Consider the following 20,686-nt stretch of genomic DNA (forward strand, 5'->3'; position numbering starts at 1 on the left):
TTTAATTATTTTGTTATTTTTTTTATCTATTTTTATTCTATTATTTCTATTTCTATGCGGTGGCGCTAGCTATTACTAAAATAATAATAACGCTATCAAAAAAAATAAAAAAAAACACTTGAAACTTGACTTGTAACGTTCAAGTTTATAGACTTAAAAAAAAGTGTCAAATTATTATATTTTTTAATAATAATTAGGAATAAAAATTACTGCATTTTATTAAGTTAATTAATTATCAACTTGAAATAATAATTAAAGATAAACAATGGCTGAAAAAAAACCAAAACTTTTGGTATTTGATCTAGGTTAGAAAGTCTTTATTGACAATGACATTTATATTTATTTATTTATTTTAAATTTGAATTAACTAAATGATAATAAAATAATAATTTAATAATTTCAATAATTTTATTTAGACTACACTCTATGGCCATTTTGGGTTGACACACATGTGACACCTCCATTCAAGAAAGGGTAATTGAAAAAACAATATTATATATTTAAACATAAATAAATAAATAAATTTATATTTATTTTTTTATTGTTGAAGGAAAGACAATTGTGTTGTTGATGCTCAAGGAAAAAAAATAAAATTCTATCCAGATGTACCAGAGTTATTAAAAAAATTAAAAAATGATGGATACGAAATTGGAATTGCATCAAGAACATCAGAGATAAAAGGTGCAAATCAATTGTTAAAATTATTTGACTGGGATAAATATATTGATTACAAAGAAATTTATCCAGGCTGTAAAATAACACATTTTAAAAAGTAATTATCATTTTTGTTTATCTATTTTTTTTTTATATAAAGTAGCATAATAAATATGATCTTTTTATTTTAGAATTAAAAATGCAAGTGGAGTTAATTATGAAGACATGATATTTTTTGATGATGAAAATCGTAATATTCGTGATTTAACTGAAGTTGGTGTACTTTCAATTCTTGTCAAGGATGGAGTTGACAATGGCGTTGTTAAAAATGCTCTAGATAAATATTCTAGTCAATAAATAATTTAATTTATTGATAAAATTGGTAATTAAATATTATTTTATTATAATCTTATTTTTTGTTGATAAAACTATTTGATCATTCCTAAAAAAATTTAAAATAAATACTTTTCAACTGGCACTTGAAAACCTCTTGTTTATTTTATTTATAAATGCATTTCTTAGAATAAAAAAGATACAAGTTTTTTTTCAAGAACCTTTTGAAATATTTCCCCTTTTTAAGAATTATAAATTGTGAATGATATTATCCAAAAAAAAAATTTATATTTGTTTATTGAAAAAGTAAAATAAACAAAATTGCTACATGTTTTTGAACATGTTCTATGATTTTTTTTTTTCCCTTAGTCTACAACAAGTCTAAACAGATGTTTTTTTTTTTTTCTCACTCTTTTTGACACTTGTGTCTATACAAGAACCCTCCAACTGTGTGGTTTTGAGTACTTAATTTTTTCATAATAAACAAACGTTCCCCTTTAACTTGATATTTATTTTTATCAACAATGTTTAATGAATTAATTTAAATTGTATTAGGTTCAACAACATGTGAATGTTTTTTTTTACTTTTTGTTGGATGGATAAAACACTGAGTAAAAGACCTGGACCTGGACCTGGTGGTGTTATTGTAACAACACATGGTGAGGGACAAAACAAAATTCAATTTACACGAAAAAAAGGACAATTGTTGACTTAAAAGGTAAAATAATTGATGATTATTTAAATATTGTTGAAATAATAAATATATTTTGTTTAATTAAGGCTGATGGTGGTGCAATAATGGAACAATTTGAGACAAATTTCACCAGAAAGATGAATGAAAAAATAATTAAATCTGATAACGAAGGATTAAAATAAAAAAGGCAACTTGTCGAGTACATCAAGAGATGATAAATAATCATCACAACAATGTGAAAAAATAAAAATAAATATAAATAATTAATAAGGTTATCTTGGAGAAAAATATGTTGATGATAAAATGTTAAATTGGTTAATGAAAAATATCTTATGTTATGGTGATGAACAACTTTGTTGATGGGTCAAATGCACATGGTATTCATGATAAAAATAATGGGCCAAGATGATCATCATCAATTGCAAGATGACCAGTTTCGAGTTATCATCAATCATCAGATATTTTTTAGAGAATGATGAATTGGATTTGTCATAAGAATATATTGTTGAAAGAATTAAAGCCACTTACTTTTTGGAGCATCAAACAGCTTTGACGATGATATCCAAGTATCTTCAAGTAATCCCAAATAGTTAATCCAATACATTTAACAAACTAGCACTATTAACACCAACACTGACTCTAATTATTGACTTTAAAACTGAATCAATCACTAATTAATTACTCCGAATTGAAAAATCAAGATTAATTTATATAAAAACACTAAAACATTAATTAATTTCGACTGGGAAAAATTATTGTTCAAAACACAAATGTCCAACAATCATCCATGTTAATAATTATAAACAAAATGGTGGTGTTGTTAACAATTGCAACAGCACCAGCCGAATGATGTAAAATATATTTTATGATTTGAGTTCAACATCCACGAATTTATTGACAATTGTTCGACGAAAATTAAAATAATTAAACACTCGTATTGTTTTTAGCAAAATTATAAATAAATAATGATTAATATTAAAACTGTTTTTCTTAGAGTCATTGACAATGAGCCTTGCACTTTTTTTTTTTCGATATTTGTTGTTAATTATGAATTAAATAATGAATAATTATTACACTATGAATCACTTTAAAACGTCAGTAACATTCGGCACGATAAACACATTAAAATAATTGACTTAATGAACTTTTTTTTTGATAAATATAATTAACAATTTTTCTTCCAAAAAGGAGCAGAGCCAGCTTGCCCCGTTCGAAAATTTAGGCGGACGCTACGACTTCATGGCACAAACTACCCGAACACTTTAGTTAACCCACGCGCTCGCTAGGGGGTGTTCGATTTGGCGGCAATTTTTTAAACTAGAAATAAAAACACTAAATACTTACAATTGGTATATAAGAAATCTACATTACTAAAAATAGTTTTTTTTTTTTTTTTGACAAACAAAATATGGCGGATATTATTTATAATTGCATCAGCTGATTTTGCAACATAATTAATAAAAATAAACTTGTACATATTTAATTTGTATAGAACAAATAAAAAGCTTATCTAATTGGCAATTTATTGTTGTAAATTATAAAATTATTCTACGCAATATTTTTTTAATAATCAATACGTTAATCTAAGCATGCAAAGTCAAAAATCGAGGTAAGACAAAGTGTCAAATTTTTATCTATTAATAACAAATCCAAGTAAATATAATAATAAAAAATAGTTAAATAATTCATGATAATTATTAAGATAATTAGAAAAAAAAATATGTATTTTTCTTAATTTTACAGATGAATTGTGTTAAAGTTTTACAAAATAATTACAATAAATCAATAATAAATTTATTATTGAAAGCAAAATATTCAAGAAAAAGTGCAAAAAGTATTGATTCATATACTTTAATAAATTCAGACAGAGTTGATACTAATACTGGTGATAATGATTTTGAAAGAATAAATTCAAATTGGGAATTATTTGGTAATCATGGTTTTAGATTTTATTTACCTGGTACAATTGGTCCTGGTTGGCTTGATGTATCAAAAACAGCTGTACCAAATGACGTACAAACAATTGTTAAAACAAATAATAATATGATTGATGACAATAAATATTCAAGTAGACGAAAAAATAATGTACATACACCAACATTGTATTGTGAAGTACAAAAATGTCCATTATTATTGAGAAAAGGGATTATTGAATTATTTCCTGGTAATATAGAAGTAGCATCACAACATTTGACTATTGTTACAATAACACAAAAATTTTATCCAAGATCAATGAGACAAGGATGTGATAATGAGACTGAAAAATTAGCAAAATTTGTAAGTATTTATTAAATAAAAAAACCTTGATATGCTTTTATTTCAAAGTTTCAGTTTTTTATTTAATTTTGTTCTTATTTATTTCTTTATCAATAATTAAATGATAAAACACTTAAAAAAAGCTCAAGATAAGTAGCAAAAAATTATTTGAATAAATGGCTTTTTTAATTAAATGAATTATTGGTTTTATTAAAATATATTTTACTATGTCGAAATTAATTTTCGAAATGATAATTTATCATAAATAAAATTTTTATTAATTATAATTTTTTAAATATATAATTTAATAATAAGAATTGATAATTGTTTATTAATATTTTTATATTTTGTATTAATTATTTTAACAGCATTATTGTTTTTTTTTTATTGAGCTTAGTTGTTCAGTTGATTTATTCATAATTATTGTTTATCTTTGTTTCAAGTTCGTTATAGCTGCTTACAATCTTTGTATGAAATTAAAAATGTTTGGATATTGGGCTAATTTTGTAAATCCATTCAGTGGATTACCATACATGAACCCTCAAAAAAATGCAACACTTTACAAAACAGATGAACGTTTTCGTTGCTTAGGCTTCAAAGTGTCTAATCAAAGTACATGTCAAGTCATAACTCATGACAATAAACAAACTGAATTTATTGGTAATTATTAATCTTATAAATATGTTATTATCTTGTAAAATAATAACCATTAATTAAAATCTTAATGTTATTTTATTTCACAGGGAGTCTTTTTACAAATGCTCCGTCAAATGCAGATTTTCTAAAATCATTAATCGAGGAAATACCAAATGATAATGATTGAAATCAGTTTAAATAAACTAGTTAAAATACAATGTCAAAAATATTTTTCTTTGTATCAAATTTAGATTTTAAAAAGTAATAGAATTTTAAACAATAATATAAATACGAAAGTAAATTTTATCATTTATTCTGACTATTTGAACTAATAAAAATATTTTTAAAGTTTATTCAAATTTTTTGATTAGAAATTTATTTTTTTAAAAACAATATTTAATATTTTAAATAATCATAATAACATAAATTTTATTTTAAAAATAAAAGCTACAAGTTGATTTGATTAAAACTACTTTTGTTTGTTTTTTTTTTATTCCAAATGTTGACTGAAAAAACTTGTTTCAAAAAGAAAAAAAAAAACAGAACATTAATTCTATTATCTTGGAAATTTATGTTGACTTTTTATTTTCTTTTTTTCCGCTAATGATAAAATGATTTACCTCTAATTTGATATGAACTTTTATTTTATATATTTTTGGCACTTGAGGTAATTTAATTTTATCATAAAGTTATAAATTAAATTTATTGTTCAATTAAGATTAATATTCGCGTCTGGAGCTGTCATATTGAAATAAAATTTAGTTGGCAATTTATTTTTAAATTCAATTATCAATTGTCATAGAAAATTTAAAAAACATTCTATTTAATTAAATTGATTAATAATGTACAATTAAATAATACAAATTAATAATTTTTTTGACAATTAATTCACGTTTCATATTGTCTAGTTATTTAAAATAAATTTTGAAAAAAAGGCGGCGCAGCCATTTCAGACTTTGAGCCAACATGGCGTCGGAGAGCGACAACTAGCGACGACGGCGTTTTACTGAACCTGGTTGTCGCGTCCTTGTGTTTGCACCCCCTGCACACCGCTTCACACCAACCGGCATCAGTGTGTGTCTGTCTAACAATGAGTGAACGTTATTTTTTCTACGATCCCGATTTTTGTGCTTGTTTTATTTGGTTTGTTCATTTTCATTTATCATATTCATTATTTTGTTTATCAAAAAATAAATTTTCAATCACATCTCATCAATTATTTAATATTTTTTTGTCATACAATCGCATAATTACTTCATAATATTCATTTTTATTTTTGCGTTGAAATTTTTTTTTGTCAAAGGGACGCCATCAAAATGGCCGCTTAGCAAAACTATTGAAAATTTATTTTTTACCCATTATATAATTATTTTTTTTTTAATGCGTTATATCAAATTATCATTGATATCGTTTATATCATTTTATTTTTTTGTCATATATGTTAATAAGAAAGTGTATTTTTTTATTTGTCATCACGCTCACCGTCATTAATTAATTTTTTTTTTTTTACTGCGTCGTTTTGCCCTCCATTTTTTTAAATGTTTTTTTTTATGTTTTTTTATTTTCACCAAGTTGCGATTATTGATAGATAATAATTATCTAACAATAGCATTCTCCGCATGCAATGAATTTTCAGGCAATAATCATTAATTTTTTTTTTTTTAATTAGCGTTTTCAGATAATTTTTTTTTTTTTTTTTTTTCATTCCAAGGAATTGGACTGAATTGGACAGCGGAATATCCGAAATTGGAATCGACAAGTTTACGTTGAAAAATATATTCGGTAGGTGGCGTTCGTTCGATCGCCATCTTCGATAAGCAAGCGCGCGAATCTTTCGACAAATTCAAATTCCGTTTTACTCTTTTACTGCGTAATTTATGAATTTGTTTATAAATAATTTTATCTCCACCACCGACGACCACAAGCGTTCGTCGCTATTTATTTTCGAACTCTTTCAATCAGAAATATTAATAATTATTTTAAAATTTTTAATATAACTGGTTTTTTCGTTATTTAATAATTAATGATACCAAAAATCTTTCTCAACCATCCAACGTACTGAATTGCTGCATCAATAATTAATTTAATTAAAAAAAAAAAACAACTCAACTAATAATATCACAGAATATTTTTTTTTTTTAATATTTACCACTTGTCAAATTATTTGATATATTTCTCGTTTTTTCTGCATGACTAAACTAAAACAATTCTTAAAATAATTATTTTTTAATATTTAAAAATTACCTTTTGTTGCTTTTATTAAAACTTTATTAATAACATCTTAATTTTTCTATTCAGGTGTCTGTTAGTGCTTGAGTAAATATTTGGTGTGTGTTATATTTGGTGCTTGGTGTCATACAGTGTCATATAATTCAATTTACTAATCAATCCTTGTCAACACAAGGTAAGGTCCATACTATTTTTAACCAAAATTATTATGTACTCTTATATTTCGTTGTGTACATATATTTTTTGTGTCTATTCATAACTCGTGAGCGCATGAAATTAATCGATATCATTTTAATAAAAATGTCTATTTTCATTATTTTCTACGAAATTATCCTACATTGAATTTTAATTTATTTTTTTCATCATTGTTTATCAAAAAGTATTCAAGTATTTATACAGAAAAAGGTTTAAATACCTTTACATTTATAACACAAATAAAAATAATGATAAAAATATTAAATATCAACTTTTATTTTATGATGATGAAAATAATAAACAAGTTTATATACAATATCAATACGATGTAATTTTTATCATTATTGTTATTGTTATAAAAAGAGTTGAATATTGTTGAGATATAGTTGATACATTGTGGTGGCATGAGGGCTCGTCTATTGTCAACAAAATTGAATAGTTTGTTGTATAACTAGCTTCGTGTTGATAAGTACTCTAGTCGGTTGGTTCCTTCATCATCGTTAATAGGCGCAAAACCCTTATTATCACCACAACTTTATATCCCCAAGCATACAACTTTATTTTATAAATGTATATATATTTTACATGAACATAAAACTTATGTTTTTTATTGTTTAATTTTTTTTTTAAACTTGCGTTTTGTTAATAGTTTGACAAGCTTTTTTTTTTTTTAATTCTAAATGTTTCTCACGAGTTTTAAGGGTTTGTAAAGAAAATAAAAAATAGAGCTTATGTAGGAGATGTTTTTTCTTAAAACAAAAAATGTCTGCTGACTTTTTATTGACAAGAAATAAGCTCAGTATTTTTTATAAACATTTCACAAAAATAAAATTGAAAATTCTTATAAAAAAAAAGCCCAAGTTTTTGGCAGCTAGAAATTGTTATTTAAATATTTTTTTTTTAAATTAAATTTTTATTTTTCGAAATTTACTATTCATTAATTTTTTTATCTAAAAAGTATTTAATAATATTTAATTAAAAATTGAAAATTAAATTTTAAGTACATAGCATTGAATTATTTTTTAAATTTAATTTATATTAAATTATAAAAATAGTTGCTAATGATCATGTACTTGTAAAAAAAAAATAATATTATATATTATTTTCTTTTTCTCCATTTGTTTAAAATGAAAAACTTTTAATGAATAAATGAAAATTAAAAAATTCTTTTGATAATTGAAATTCAATGGTTGTTAAACAAACTGATGATATTTAAGGAACATTTTATATATTTAATTTGTTTTATTCTATTACTTTTTGTTACTAAAAAAATTTATTTTTCAACCATGAATACATACTTTCGTTAAAAACTCATTAACGAGGGAATTAAAAGTAGAAGTCAATGTTGAATGAAAAAAAAGAAAAATATGAGAATAAAAAGAAAATAATCCTTGGGAAATAAAAAATATAAAAATTAAAAAAGCAAAAGTTCATGAGGACGTTAACGAGCTAGTATGTCGACATCGAATACTGGGAATCAGCCAATTGTAAAATCTGGATTATTGGAATTACGCGTTATTTTTTTTATCAGTCTTTTGAAATATTCCAAACATATCATGTTAATGATATATTTGTACAATGACTTGACTTTACAGCTAATTAATTTCCACTAGTTTTTATTTATTTTTCTCGACATGTATTTGATCAAATTACCTTTGACAATTTAAATTTCATTTACTTACCTTTTAAATACCAAATTAGCAAAATAAAAATATTAAACTTTGACAGAAAATTCAGTTAATATTTATCCAAACAACGTTGATAATTTTTACTACATCGAAAGGGTTTAATATAATTTTTTTATATCAATTAATCAACTCGTGGATAAAATGTTTATCGTAAAAAAAGCAAAATTTGAGTTTTAAAATTTTAAATAAATGCCTAAATAAACGAACATGAAAATTCTACAGTCAGATTAATTGTATTTGAAATTTTTCTACTTGTTTTTTCATTCTGAACTTGTTTTTTTTTTTTTATTTGTTACTATATCGATTGCAAAAAACAAATTTTTAAAAAAATGTCCAACATGTAAGGTGTGTGCCAGATGGTATTTCTGTGTGTTGCAAATATTTTTTTTTATTTTTTCATTTCAATATTGAAATATTTACTAAAACAAAACCACCACTATATATTCCTGTAGAGAAAATAAATTTGAACAAAGAAAAAACAGCTATAACCAAAAATATAAAACGTAAAAAATTAAAGGGAATAATAAATTGAATTTTTTTTATACTCTCAATTTTTTTATTTTTTCATTTTATTATAAAACATGAATATTTTTTTTAGGTATTCAACATAAACTACAAAAAATCAATCACACACTTATGAATAATATTATTCATAATTTACTAAAAAGGATATTGCAATTATTTTTCTTGTTTATTATTTTAATGACAAACATTTTTTTCTTGTTTCGAAAAAAAAAAAGAAAAGTAATTTTTTTGGAATTAAATTTCGAAATAATTTCGTTTTCCTAATTTTAGTAAATTTTTTTTAAATCAGGAAATTATAACAATGAGAAATATTATTATATATATTTTTTTTTTCATTTATCGTAATTATTTTCCATCGAATATTATATCAATTTATAATATACACATTATATGAATTTAAATATTATTTTTTTATATATTTTTTATCTTTTGATCGATTGTAAATTGTATTTTAAAATTTTCCGTGTATCCCAATTATTAAAAAGCAGATTATTATTTTTTATACATCAATTAGCAATTTAAAAAAAATCAACAATTGCAAAAATTTTTACAACAAAAATACTTGTAAGAACGATCGATTAATTGATCAATCGATTTTTTTATTTATTCTTTATTGCTTTCACGTAAAGCTCAAATACAACCAAATTAATATCAATTCGTAATCAATATTTTTTTCATAATTAAAATTGCATCGATTAAAAATTAAAAAAAAAAAAAAAAAATTAGAAATTCAATAAGAATTATAAAGTAAATAAAAACTAAAATTATTTATATCCAAAAGTAATATTAGAGCTTCCCTTGGAGGATCAAAATAATTTAGAAAAAAGAAGTAAAAAAAAAAAAAATTGATTTGAAATTTAGATTAACAATATTAGTCAGTTATTTCAAATTTATATATTATCTATTTGATCCACTCACCATTTCCTTACGGACAATGTGCTCATAATGATTTGTTTTTAAATTTTGGTTTATTTGAGTTTTATATAAATACGATTAATAGTTTTATTTAAATTTAATCAATTCGTAATATTATTTTAAAATTTTTTCTCAACTGATTTATTAAATTGTTCCGTTTAAACGCAATGCCCACTAAGACATTATTAATAATTTTTTTCTTTATAAATTATTTATTACTTATTCCAAATGCCGTTATTACAATTATTTTTATTATTATTAATTCTTAAACTATACAGTACTAAAAATTCATTTAAACATTGGTCAAAGCTTTATCGCCTATATTTTCTTTTTTTATTTTTATTTTTTGTATTTCCATCTCATTTCCAAAGCAATTTACTTGTACAAACTCTTTGATAGAATTTTTCATTTATTTTCATTTATTTTTCTTTTCTCAGTTCTATTTTCCATGAATATTATTTAATTTATTTTGTTGGAACACAAAACGTTTAAGTCGGTTTTATTTTTTTTTATTTTTGACATTTAAAATTATTTATTGACAGGATTTTTATTTTGGGTTAGGTAATAAATTCGACGAGTATGTTAGTTTATTATTTTTTAAATTAAAAACAATTTTGCCATTTATAAATTATGGCTTTAATCAACTTGGTTAATTAAAAACTTTTTTTTTTTTTTTTTGATTATGACATCTATTCTTATGCAATAGTATATATATAATTATTTGTTAATTTTTTTTATTATTTATTTGGTTGATTTGTTTATAATATTATTAAATTTTATTATTTTTTATAATTACATACATGTCATTATGGGGTTGATCGTGAAATTGATAAAATATTGTAATTTTTTTTTTTTTTATTTAAATAGTTTTGTTCGATTGATTGATTTATTTTCTATTTGAATTAATTTTCACAATTTATCACGTCCAAGGTGTATATTTGAATATATTTTTTTTGGTTGAATAGTCAATAGCATGTTCAATATTATTTTATGTAAATTTGAATAATAAGATTTCAATAAGTGTTGACGTACGACAATCATCATTAACTGTTGAGATTATTTAAAATAAAAAAAGCCAGTAGTTATTTGACTTTTACAGATCATTAGGACTAGTTTAAACGACAAAGTCAAGAGGAAATAATTTAATAAGATGAAGATAAAGTACTTTTCCAATGAACAAGAATAAAAATTACATTTCAAAGACAAGTAAATGGTTTATTAGAATTTTTTACTGAAACATTTGAACATTGTTATTCATGAATGTAGAATTTTTCCATCAATCTTTGTCATTTTATTTTTTTTTAACAATAGAACAAAGGCAATTTAAATTTACCATTGTACGACGGAGATTGTTCACACACCAATGCTTATTCAGTTATAAAAAAAAAAGTTCAAACTTTAAAAATATTACACTGACACAATTATGTTTTATGGAAAATTAAAATTTTATTTTTATTAGTATCGTCAATTTGACTTATGATCTAATTGATCACATGCAGGTTTTAAAAATTTTAAATTTTAAAAATTATCATTATTTTTATTATTATTTTTATTGAACATTTAATTAATTGGTACAAGTAAAATTGGTTTATTTTCCTCCTTTTTTTATTTATTTTTTTTGCCTAAAAATTGATCATTATTTTCGATTTTTTTTTAATCAAATAATAACAACGAAAAAAAAAATTTGAAAAAATTAATAATTGTCACCTTTAAACGTGTGCATTGAATAATTTTTTGTTCAAATTTAAAAAATTGTTTTACATTTTTTTTTTAAGCTTTATTTTTGTGCTTTTTCAAATTTTTTTTTTTTAAAATCATCATTTAAAAATTTATATGGTCGACGTATAAAATCGTAATGTAAAAAATTGTGTAAATTCATATACGGTTATTAATGTTGATTATTAAATTTTTCATTTAAAGAATTTACAATAAAATACGTAAAATAATTATTTATTATTAATAATATTTGAATTTAATATTTATTTCCACTTTGGGGAATTTTTTTTTCATTTTTTTTTTTTTTTGATAAATATTATCTAATTTTTCTTACATTAATATTCAAGCGTATTCGGAATGGGAATTTAAAAATACGTGAACAATTTGTTCGTCTCCATTCATAATTTTATAATTCTAAATTTTTTTTTTATTGTGCAATTTATATATGCATTTTTTATTTTTCAATCAACCTTTATTTTTCTTTGCCAATCTATATCGTTTCAAAGCTCAACAATACACAAATTTGTGTTATAATATGTATATATATTTTTTTTATTTTTAATTATTCATTTTCAACGCCAATTGACAATATACCTTATATATTTTTTGAAAATGATACACCCACTTGATTCTATTCTGCCTCGTTTTAACTTCATCCAAAATCCTTTTTATTTTTTTTTGTTCACCATAATCGCTTTGTCTCGTTGACCAGATATTTTTTTTTTTTTTTTTTCATCATCGTAATTTCATCAGTTTAATTAAAACATGCATGAAAGACTCGAATTCTTTTGATATTTTAAACTCAATTTTATATTCAATTTTTTTTTAAATTGACGAGTTTCAACATGACCATATTTTATTATGGCTATATATAATTTTTAGTGATATGAAAGAGAGTAAATGGGTCAGTGCCTTATGTGTTCATTTTTTATTTTTTTTATTTTTTTTTATTGTAATAGTATGCTCATGTAAAATTGATACAGAGTAAATTTTTTTTTATACTCGCAAAGTGTATCTATTGTTCTTGAATACTTTTTTATTTAAAAAAAAAAAAAATTCCAACATTTTTTTAATAACAAATAAAGAATTTAATAATTCATCAATTTTTTTTTTTTTTTCTTTGAGAATTTTTTAACGTTAAATTCAATATTTAAATAACAAATGAAAAAAAATTTTATTAATTAAAATACGAATTCAATTGATCAATATACAATGAAAAAATTTTTTTTTTAATTTGAATTTTGGGAAGATAAAATGAGGCAGAATTCATGACATGTGCATATATATATAATTTTTTTTTTTTTTTAAATCTTTTCAGTCTTGTTAAAAAATGAAATTAAACATTTTTTTTTTTTCTTTTTTTTTCATTTATATTTGGAGTATTTAATAATATTCAAAGAATTAATTTAAAACAATAGGCGAAAAAACAAAAATAAAAAATTAAAGTACATGGAGATTTTCACAACTTTTTGACTTGCTATCACGTGCCCAAACTTTGCCTAAAAGACTTCTTACCTTGAGACTTGCACTTGTACGACTATTTCGAAATTTTTTAGGTGAATTATTTTCTGAGCATGAACCAAGGGGTGATCTGCTACGATTTTTACGTGATCTTTTACGAAAAAGATCCCTCGTTCTCTCGGGATTCTCCAATTTCAATCGTATTTGCGTCAAAAGACCCACCAATAGCTCATCCACATTGTGATTTATTCCGACAGACGTCTCGATAAATTTGCAGTCGTAAGCTGTTGCCATTGACTTGCCCTCTAAATTGAAAAAATGAAAAAAAAAAAAAAATATTAAATATACATTTTTCAATTTATTTGATATTTTAATCATAAATAAAAGTCAATTTTCTAAAAAATATTATTTATATATTTCAAGAAAACAAAATTAAATTACACACAATACGTATTTTTTTAAATTTTTTTTATTAGATTATTTTGGTTGAATTTTTTTTTTCCTCATAAACTTAGTGTATAATATCTCTTCTTCTTTCAACCCCAAAAAGTTATCTGAAATAATTGCCTAACTCAGTTTATGGTCATTCTCTTGAAAGTGCTCACTAGGGAAATACTCAAAACTGGGGATCGCTTTAAATTCGTTTTGATAACGACAATTTTGTTTGAGGAGAAAAAAAAAAAAGTTAAAATAATATAGCGATAATAATAAATAAAAATTAGAAATAAAAGGAAAAAATAAAATGTAAAATAATAGTAATAATAAAAGAGAGGCAAATTATTTTTGTACTAACGAAGCAATTTTTTTTTTTCTTTTTCTGTTTTTTTTTTTGATGAGTATTCGAAAGATAATTGAATTTTCTGGAGTATGCAAATTATAAAAATAAAATAGAATGAAAAATAAAATACAGACTTTGAAGGATAAAAAAAAAAAAAATTAAAATAATAATTATTTTGGTTTATAAATATGTTGTGTACCTTCAGTGGCAACATCTCGACTTCGTACTAGGTCAACTTTATTTCCAACTAGTATAACAGCTCTTGCTGATACCAAATCACTGCACCAAAGAGCTTGAAGAACATCCTCAGCAATTCTCATTGATGAACGATCTGTTGTTGAGTATACAATGCAATATGCATGTGGTTCATACGTTGCAATACATTTTTCTGGCTGTAAAAATACAAAAAATATATTTTAAAATTATTTTATAAATTTAATCTTAATTGATTTTATAAATAGATATTAATATAATTTATTAAAATATATTTCAAGTTTATATTTAAAATCATTATTTAAAAAGTCCTTTTTTTTTTTAAGAAAAATATTAGATAAAAAAGTTTGATAATATCAAAGTGATAAGTATCACCAGTAAATTATTTGAAAGTTTTTTTTTTTTTTTTAAATTACAATATACCTCGATAAATTTTTTGCCTTTCGTAAGCATTGAAAATCTTTTTAGCTTATAGATTTTTATTCAAATATTGAAGAATAAGAATATAAAAAAAAAAAAAAAAATTCGATAAAATAAAAATCAATGATACATAATAGTTATGATTTTAATCGAACTTTGAGAATATCCTTATAAATTTATTCGAGATTCGAATTTAAAAGCACTAAAGAAATATTTTTTATATATAAAATTTTACAAGAGTTGAAATTTTCATATTAATTTATACGCACTTGAAAGATATATACATAAATATATTTAAAAATCTGTGTCAAATATTTTTCTTTTTCATATTCAGATATATTTTTATTTATATACAATTTTAATGACGTAAATACTTGTGACAATTTTCAACCCCAAGAGCTTTTGTTTTCCCTCTCGATGTCTTCAAGTATTACATGTATTTTTAATATTTCCCATTTAACATTGAATGAGGATCTAAATTTCTAGATCAATCTCCATTCTCAACTTTTCATATTACCAAGAATTTTCTATATAATATATTCCCCATTTTGGGATTTTGAAGCTAGTCAAAGGTACACAAGAGGGATGGTTAAGAAAATATTCCAAATATTTATCATAAAAAATTGAGACTATGTATATAGTATTACCACTGAATCCTCGAAGAAACATATAAAACAAAGCATAAAAAAAATAATAAAATAAACAATGTAAAAATTAAACCACGTTTTTTTTACTGATTCTCTTGGGATCAACATGGGCAAATGTATGTATTGCATGTGGGAAATATCATATATAACATACAGAACACACAGCTGCAATGTCAAAATGTTTTACTACACTTTGACATTTGTAAATGTTCTTTGAGAAAAAAAAAATGTATCTCAAAGATCGAGTTGTTTGTCGGCTTCATTTATATACTGCGAAAGTAGATTAAATTACTGTCTTATTTAATTTGCCACTTGGGATATGCCAAAAAACAGATTAAAAAAAATGAATAAACATAAAAACATTGACAATTTATTCAACATCAAACGTGTATATATTTTTAAATATTTTATTCTATGAAAAAAAATAAAATTTAAATAATTATTTTGTTGAAAGAAAAATATATATACATTTAATGTTCATAAACTTAATTGATAAATTTTGTGTAGTTTAACTTTGAGAGTTTTGGTCAAGTTGCACCACCAAAATGTCCAAGTGTAACAGCTTAAACTATGAACAATGTTAATGTACCTAACATCACGTGGTTTCATTGTTTCTTTAGTATAAAGAAACCTCAAAGCGACATCTGCCTTTGGCGTCATAGAACTTTTAAACTGTCAAATTGACATTACATAAAAGTGAAAATGTTCTTGTTATTCATGTAAATAAACATGTTAATGTTTATGTTACAAACATTGTCATCACCAACTAAATAATCTTGCTAATATTATCATTTAATTATGATTGTTCAAAAGATACTTGATTAATTATATAATCAATATAAATACATTAGGGAATATATGCTTGATAAACAAATATCATTGGTATTTATTTGATGAACAAACATTGATTAATTACAAATAAAAAAACTTATATATAAAATCAATAATTCTATGTCATTGTTTTATCTTGAAATTGATTAGTAAATTTAATTAAATATATTATAATTCTATTTTTATAATAAAAGTCGATTAACTTGAATAATATATACTCAAATGAATGACTGTAATTTACATAAAGTACAGTAAACAAATAAACTTGTAAATATCTCTTGTGGAGAATTGGATTTGTGCAATTTTTCATTGTCGGGAGCCATTACAAATTGAAGAATACCAGCTGGTACAGTCAATAGAAAACCAACAAAAACAAAAAAAAAAAATATAAAAAAATGTGGTCACAAGAGTAAACGAGCTTTTGTACAGTACTCGACAAAAAATAATCGCTTGTTTCGAATGTCATTTAAATTTTAATTCATTTTAAATACAATGATTTCAATTCAACAAAAAAAAAAAAAAAAATAATACACATGGCATTTACAAAATAATTTTTTTTTTCATTCAATAACAATAGGCAAAATTAATTCTAATATATATTTTATATAAGAAAAAAAAAAATGTTGAAATGTGAGTTTATAAATTTGACGTTCTTGCATATAGAAAATATATACAAAATATATGAAAAAAAAAAAAAAAAAAATTGAGTGAAGCGTAAGTCGTGAGACGAATATTTAAAATATATGTTAGATTTTTCGGTGAATATTTTGAAGGTTCGTAATGGGGTGAATCTTTGAAGAAAAGAAAAAAAAAAAAAAAATAAGAAAATAGATGAGTAATTTTATGAGGGGTGTGAAAAATTATTTGAAAATGTTTTGAATACATCAGTAGGAAGGATCAATTGTTTGATGAAAATAAAAATAAAAAAAGGATAAGCATATCGGATGTGATGGTAGCTAATTTGCTGAGAGCAATCGTCCATATTGACAAAATCTATTGTGTATATGTATAATATTATATACATAGTTAGGTAAAATTTTATACAGCTGAATAGATTTTCTAGATGGTTGACCAGTGATATTTATATAGTTGTGTATAAAAATATATATATATATATATATTGTGTTTTGCTTGGGTTGATCATATGAACGCTTCGTTGCTTCACCTTATATATTGACATTGTATTTTCTCTCTGGGACATTACTGGATATATAACAACGACAATCAATATACTCTCACCTAGGTTAAATCTTTTGGCAAGGGTAGAAATAATATTTCTTTATTCTTTTATCAATAATATTGTTGGAAAAAGAATATAAATTTTAACAATTAAATAAATACAAATTCAACGAAATAAAAAGCTTGAGCTAGAAAATTTTCAAATAGGTTAATTCAACGTGTTGAAAAAAAAATTAAATGCTGAGTTGATATTTTTTTATCTGTTCAATCGATGATTTTTTTTTTTTTTTTTTTTATTTTTCAAATGTTAAATTAACATGTTAAAAAAAATATTGACCTATTTTGCGACGCGAAAAGTGTTGAATTTTACATGTTTTTATTTCATGTAAAATGAATAAATTGATACAGGGAAAATTAAAGCTTCTATTTAAATTAATTTGTAGAGAATATATTTTATTTATTTATTTATTTTTTTGTTATACAATAAATACCAATTAAACGTAATATATTTTAATGAAATTTATCTTGACGGATTTTCGAGTGACAAACTTTCACTCTAATTTTCAACCAAATAGTTGTTAAAATGGTCAAGTGATATACGTCAGGTCAATCAATGCAAATTTATTAAAAAATTTAAATTTAAAATGAATTGATTTTTCTCAATATTTACAAAAATAATTTACATATAAAAAATATTTAAAACAAGGGCATTATCAACTTTTTAAGGTTTTTTTTTTGTTTAAAAACTTGGAATTTTAGATATTGGAAATATCTTGAAGATTTCCTTGAAAACCACATTAATGCTTTCACAGCAGTTGGAAAATTTCCATTGAAATATCTATCAATTATTTTCCAAAAATATAAATTTATCTTTTGAATTAATTAAATAATGTCTCGTCTTGTTTTTCTTAACTTAAATTTAACCTTGAATGAAATTTTTTAACTTGCTGATTCACGTTTAAATCCATTACCATTTGTCTTTTAAATGAACATAAAGAGTTGGGTAGATTATCAGAGTAGTATATAGAAAAAAAAAAATAAATATATATCCAATGTAAAACGTACGTTACTTCCATTAAGATTTAAAACGATAAAACAAAGAAAAAAAAATAAATAAAGAGTTACCGAGTTTAGTTGCTAATGGCAACAATCGGTGGAATGTCGACAAAAACACCTGGTGTTTTACTTTGCAATTTAGCTGAATAAATTATTTATTTTTTTACAAAAAAATATTGCTAGTTAAATCATACATGCATATTGCAAAAATATTAATCTTTTGCTAGAAACTAAATATTTTTTTTTCATTCAAATATCTTTATTACACAAAGAGGATTTATTCTATTCAATTTATCCCCATTTGTTTTAAATAAATAGAATACTTATTTAACAGCTTATAAAATATATAAATATTTTTTTTAAATTATAACGAAAAAAAAACATTTAATTCACATTTCTATTGGCTTTTAAAATAATTTTCTTATCATTAAAAAATTGTGTATTTATTATTTAAAAAAAACCGTATAAATTTTATAACGGATTTATGTTTTTTCTTTTCTTTATTTAAAAAAATAAAATGAAATTAAAATATAATGAAAAAAGTAATTTGATTTAGAGAGTAAATTATGACACCGTAAAGTAGAATATTTTCTGAAGCTATATATAGAATTTTATCACAAACTTTTGTCTAATGGATTTTGTCGTATGGAATAATTAAAGTTTCTGGTGCTTTTGCTATTTTCATGGATGAAATTATGGTCTCAATGTTATTCAGTTTGAATAACATTTTATTATTATCATAGTTTAGTATATATATATAGAGAGATAATCATTTTCAATGAAGCGCGAAGCACAAGTTGTGTTTTTGAGAGTAAAATGTCGTGACATTGCAAATGAATTCGGAAATGCTTGTTAGATGGTGGTGTGTTAAACGGAAGGCTAGAAGTTGATTATGAATTTGAATATACCAGTTTCATGTTAATTTATGTCACTCAAATTAATGCCAGTTTTGATATATATTTTGATTTATAACAAACAATTATATATATATTTTTAGTTATCAAATATAATTGAAATTTAAATAGATATTTTTTATCTTTATTATTATTTTTTTAAAGTCAGATGAGCGAATATTAAATACTTCTCTTCAGTCACTCCTTCAGGGTCTAAAAAAACTTAAATTTATAATAATAGAAAAAATTTATTGATCAAATAATAATAATAATAATATGAAACTTATTTTCAAGGAAATTTAATACAAAATTTCCAATCAATAAACTTGGTAAATTATAATTTATCTATTGATTTGGATAAGTTTGTTAATTATATTAAAAACTGGATAATAATTTATTATAATTATTTAACATCAAAGTAAAATATTTAAGAATAATTTATTTTTATTTTATTCGGTTGTTTAATGGTTCAAAAAATTTTACATTTTATTTACTGGTGCATGTGAAACTTGAGCAGCGAATAAACTAATGCATATTTCTGTCTTGAATGTGTCAAAGAGATTTTCAAAAGATGCTGTGAATCTAAAAGGATAGAGCAAGATTCACGTTTTGCTGCTATTTCTGACTCGTACAAATAGCTTTATACTTTTGTCTTATTATTTTATTTACTTATAAACTTTAAAAAAAAGTATATAGATTTGAAAAAATTCACAATATATAAATAGCTTTTCATATATATTTTTAACTATTTAATTAAATTGAATATATTTTTATTTTTTTTATTTTTTTGCATTTAATTAATTAGTTCATGACCATTCAACATGATTAACAAAAGAGAAAAAAGTTTAGTAAGCGAACTTACTGGAAATTAAAGAACATTTATAAAATTATCATGTTTTTTTTTTTTCTATTTTTAAAAATATCTATAATAGACTCGCTGTTGAAAGAAAAAAACTTTTGTTATTTTTATTTATCAACTTTTTCTTTTTTTTTTTTTTTTTTTATTGATATATATATATATTTTTTTTTAAATTTAATTTTTCAAAGAAACAATATTGTTCAAGTTGCATTTAAAGTTTAATTTTTTTGTAAACTTTTTAATGGTTAGAAACATATGTACGTGTTATATGCTCGCGTGACTCTTCAACGTCTTGTCTCAATTTTTTTATCAAGCATTACACTTTGCAGAACAGTCACTCAATCTCTTCAGAAAATAAAATAAAAAATTCAATTATCTAGCACGAAAATATAAAAATGAGCTAGAACTTTTTACCTTGAAATAATGATCATTAAATCTCAATAGTTATCCTTATTATATTCATCATCATTATCAAATAACTATCTAGTCGATTTTGTTAAAAAAATTA

The 20,686-nt window shown here is 22.5% G+C and overlaps 3 protein-coding genes across 3 annotated transcripts in view; 2 read left to right on the plus strand and 1 right to left on the minus strand.

Annotated features, from left to right (window-relative positions):
* Positions 1-104: 104 nt before the first annotated feature.
* LOC122856890 (magnesium-dependent phosphatase 1-like) lies at positions 105-1,598 on the plus strand. The gene is made up of 5 exons (XM_044158778.1): positions 105-305; positions 417-474; positions 551-772; positions 846-1,036; positions 1,543-1,598. The coding sequence occupies exons 1-4, from the start codon at positions 266-268 to the stop codon at positions 1,009-1,011; spliced, it is 486 nt and encodes a 161-aa protein (XP_044014713.1). The 5' UTR covers positions 105-265; the 3' UTR covers positions 1,012-1,036; positions 1,543-1,598.
* Positions 1,599-3,131: 1,533 nt separating this feature from the next.
* LOC122856864 (methylmalonic aciduria and homocystinuria type D homolog, mitochondrial-like) lies at positions 3,132-5,043 on the plus strand. Its single transcript, XM_044158741.1, has 4 exons — positions 3,132-3,290; positions 3,425-3,958; positions 4,381-4,597; positions 4,681-5,043. The coding sequence occupies exons 2-4, from the start codon at positions 3,425-3,427 to the stop codon at positions 4,758-4,760; spliced, it is 831 nt and encodes a 276-aa protein (XP_044014676.1). The 5' UTR covers positions 3,132-3,290; the 3' UTR covers positions 4,761-5,043.
* An 8,026-nt stretch (positions 5,044-13,069) lies between these two features.
* LOC122856184 overlaps positions 13,070-20,686 on the minus strand; it is a gene marked incomplete at its 5' end in the record, with an annotated part of 53,694 nt that continues 46,077 nt past the window's right edge. The window contains 2 exons of the mRNA XM_044157878.1: positions 13,070-13,607; positions 14,280-14,472. Coding sequence (XP_044013813.1) covers positions 13,282-13,607; positions 14,280-14,472 — 519 coding nt within the window. The remainder of the gene's footprint in view (positions 13,608-14,279; positions 14,473-20,686) is intronic.

This window comes from Aphidius gifuensis, linkage group LG5 (genome assembly GCF_014905175.1).
Source record: "Aphidius gifuensis isolate YNYX2018 linkage group LG5, ASM1490517v1, whole genome shotgun sequence".
Classification (NCBI taxonomy): Eukaryota; Metazoa; Arthropoda; class Insecta; order Hymenoptera; family Braconidae; genus Aphidius; species Aphidius gifuensis.

What these genes read in the sequence shown, in the direction of transcription:
- LOC122856864 (XM_044158741.1), top strand. Translation starts at nt 3,425, where the DNA reads ATGAATTGTGTTAAAGTTTTACAAAATAATTACAATAAATCAATAATA. An exon ending in CTGAAAAATTAGCAAAATTT is followed by an intron (nt 3,959 to 4,380) that starts GTAAGTATTTAT and finishes CTTTGTTTCAAG; the next exon opens with TTCGTTATAGCTGCTTACAA. An exon ending in TAAACAAACTGAATTTATTG is followed by an intron (nt 4,598 to 4,680) that starts GTAATTATTAAT and finishes TTTATTTCACAG; the next exon opens with GGAGTCTTTTTACAAATGCT.
- LOC122856890 (XM_044158778.1), top strand. Translation starts at nt 266, where the DNA reads ATGGCTGAAAAAAAACCAAAACTTTTGGTATTTGATCTAG. An exon ending in ACACCTCCATTCAAGAAAGG is followed by an intron (nt 475 to 550) that starts GTAATTGAAAAA and finishes TTATTGTTGAAG; the next exon opens with GAAAGACAATTGTGTTGTTG. An exon ending in AAAATAACACATTTTAAAAA is followed by an intron (nt 773 to 845) that starts GTAATTATCATT and finishes TTTTTATTTTAG; the next exon opens with AATTAAAAATGCAAGTGGAG.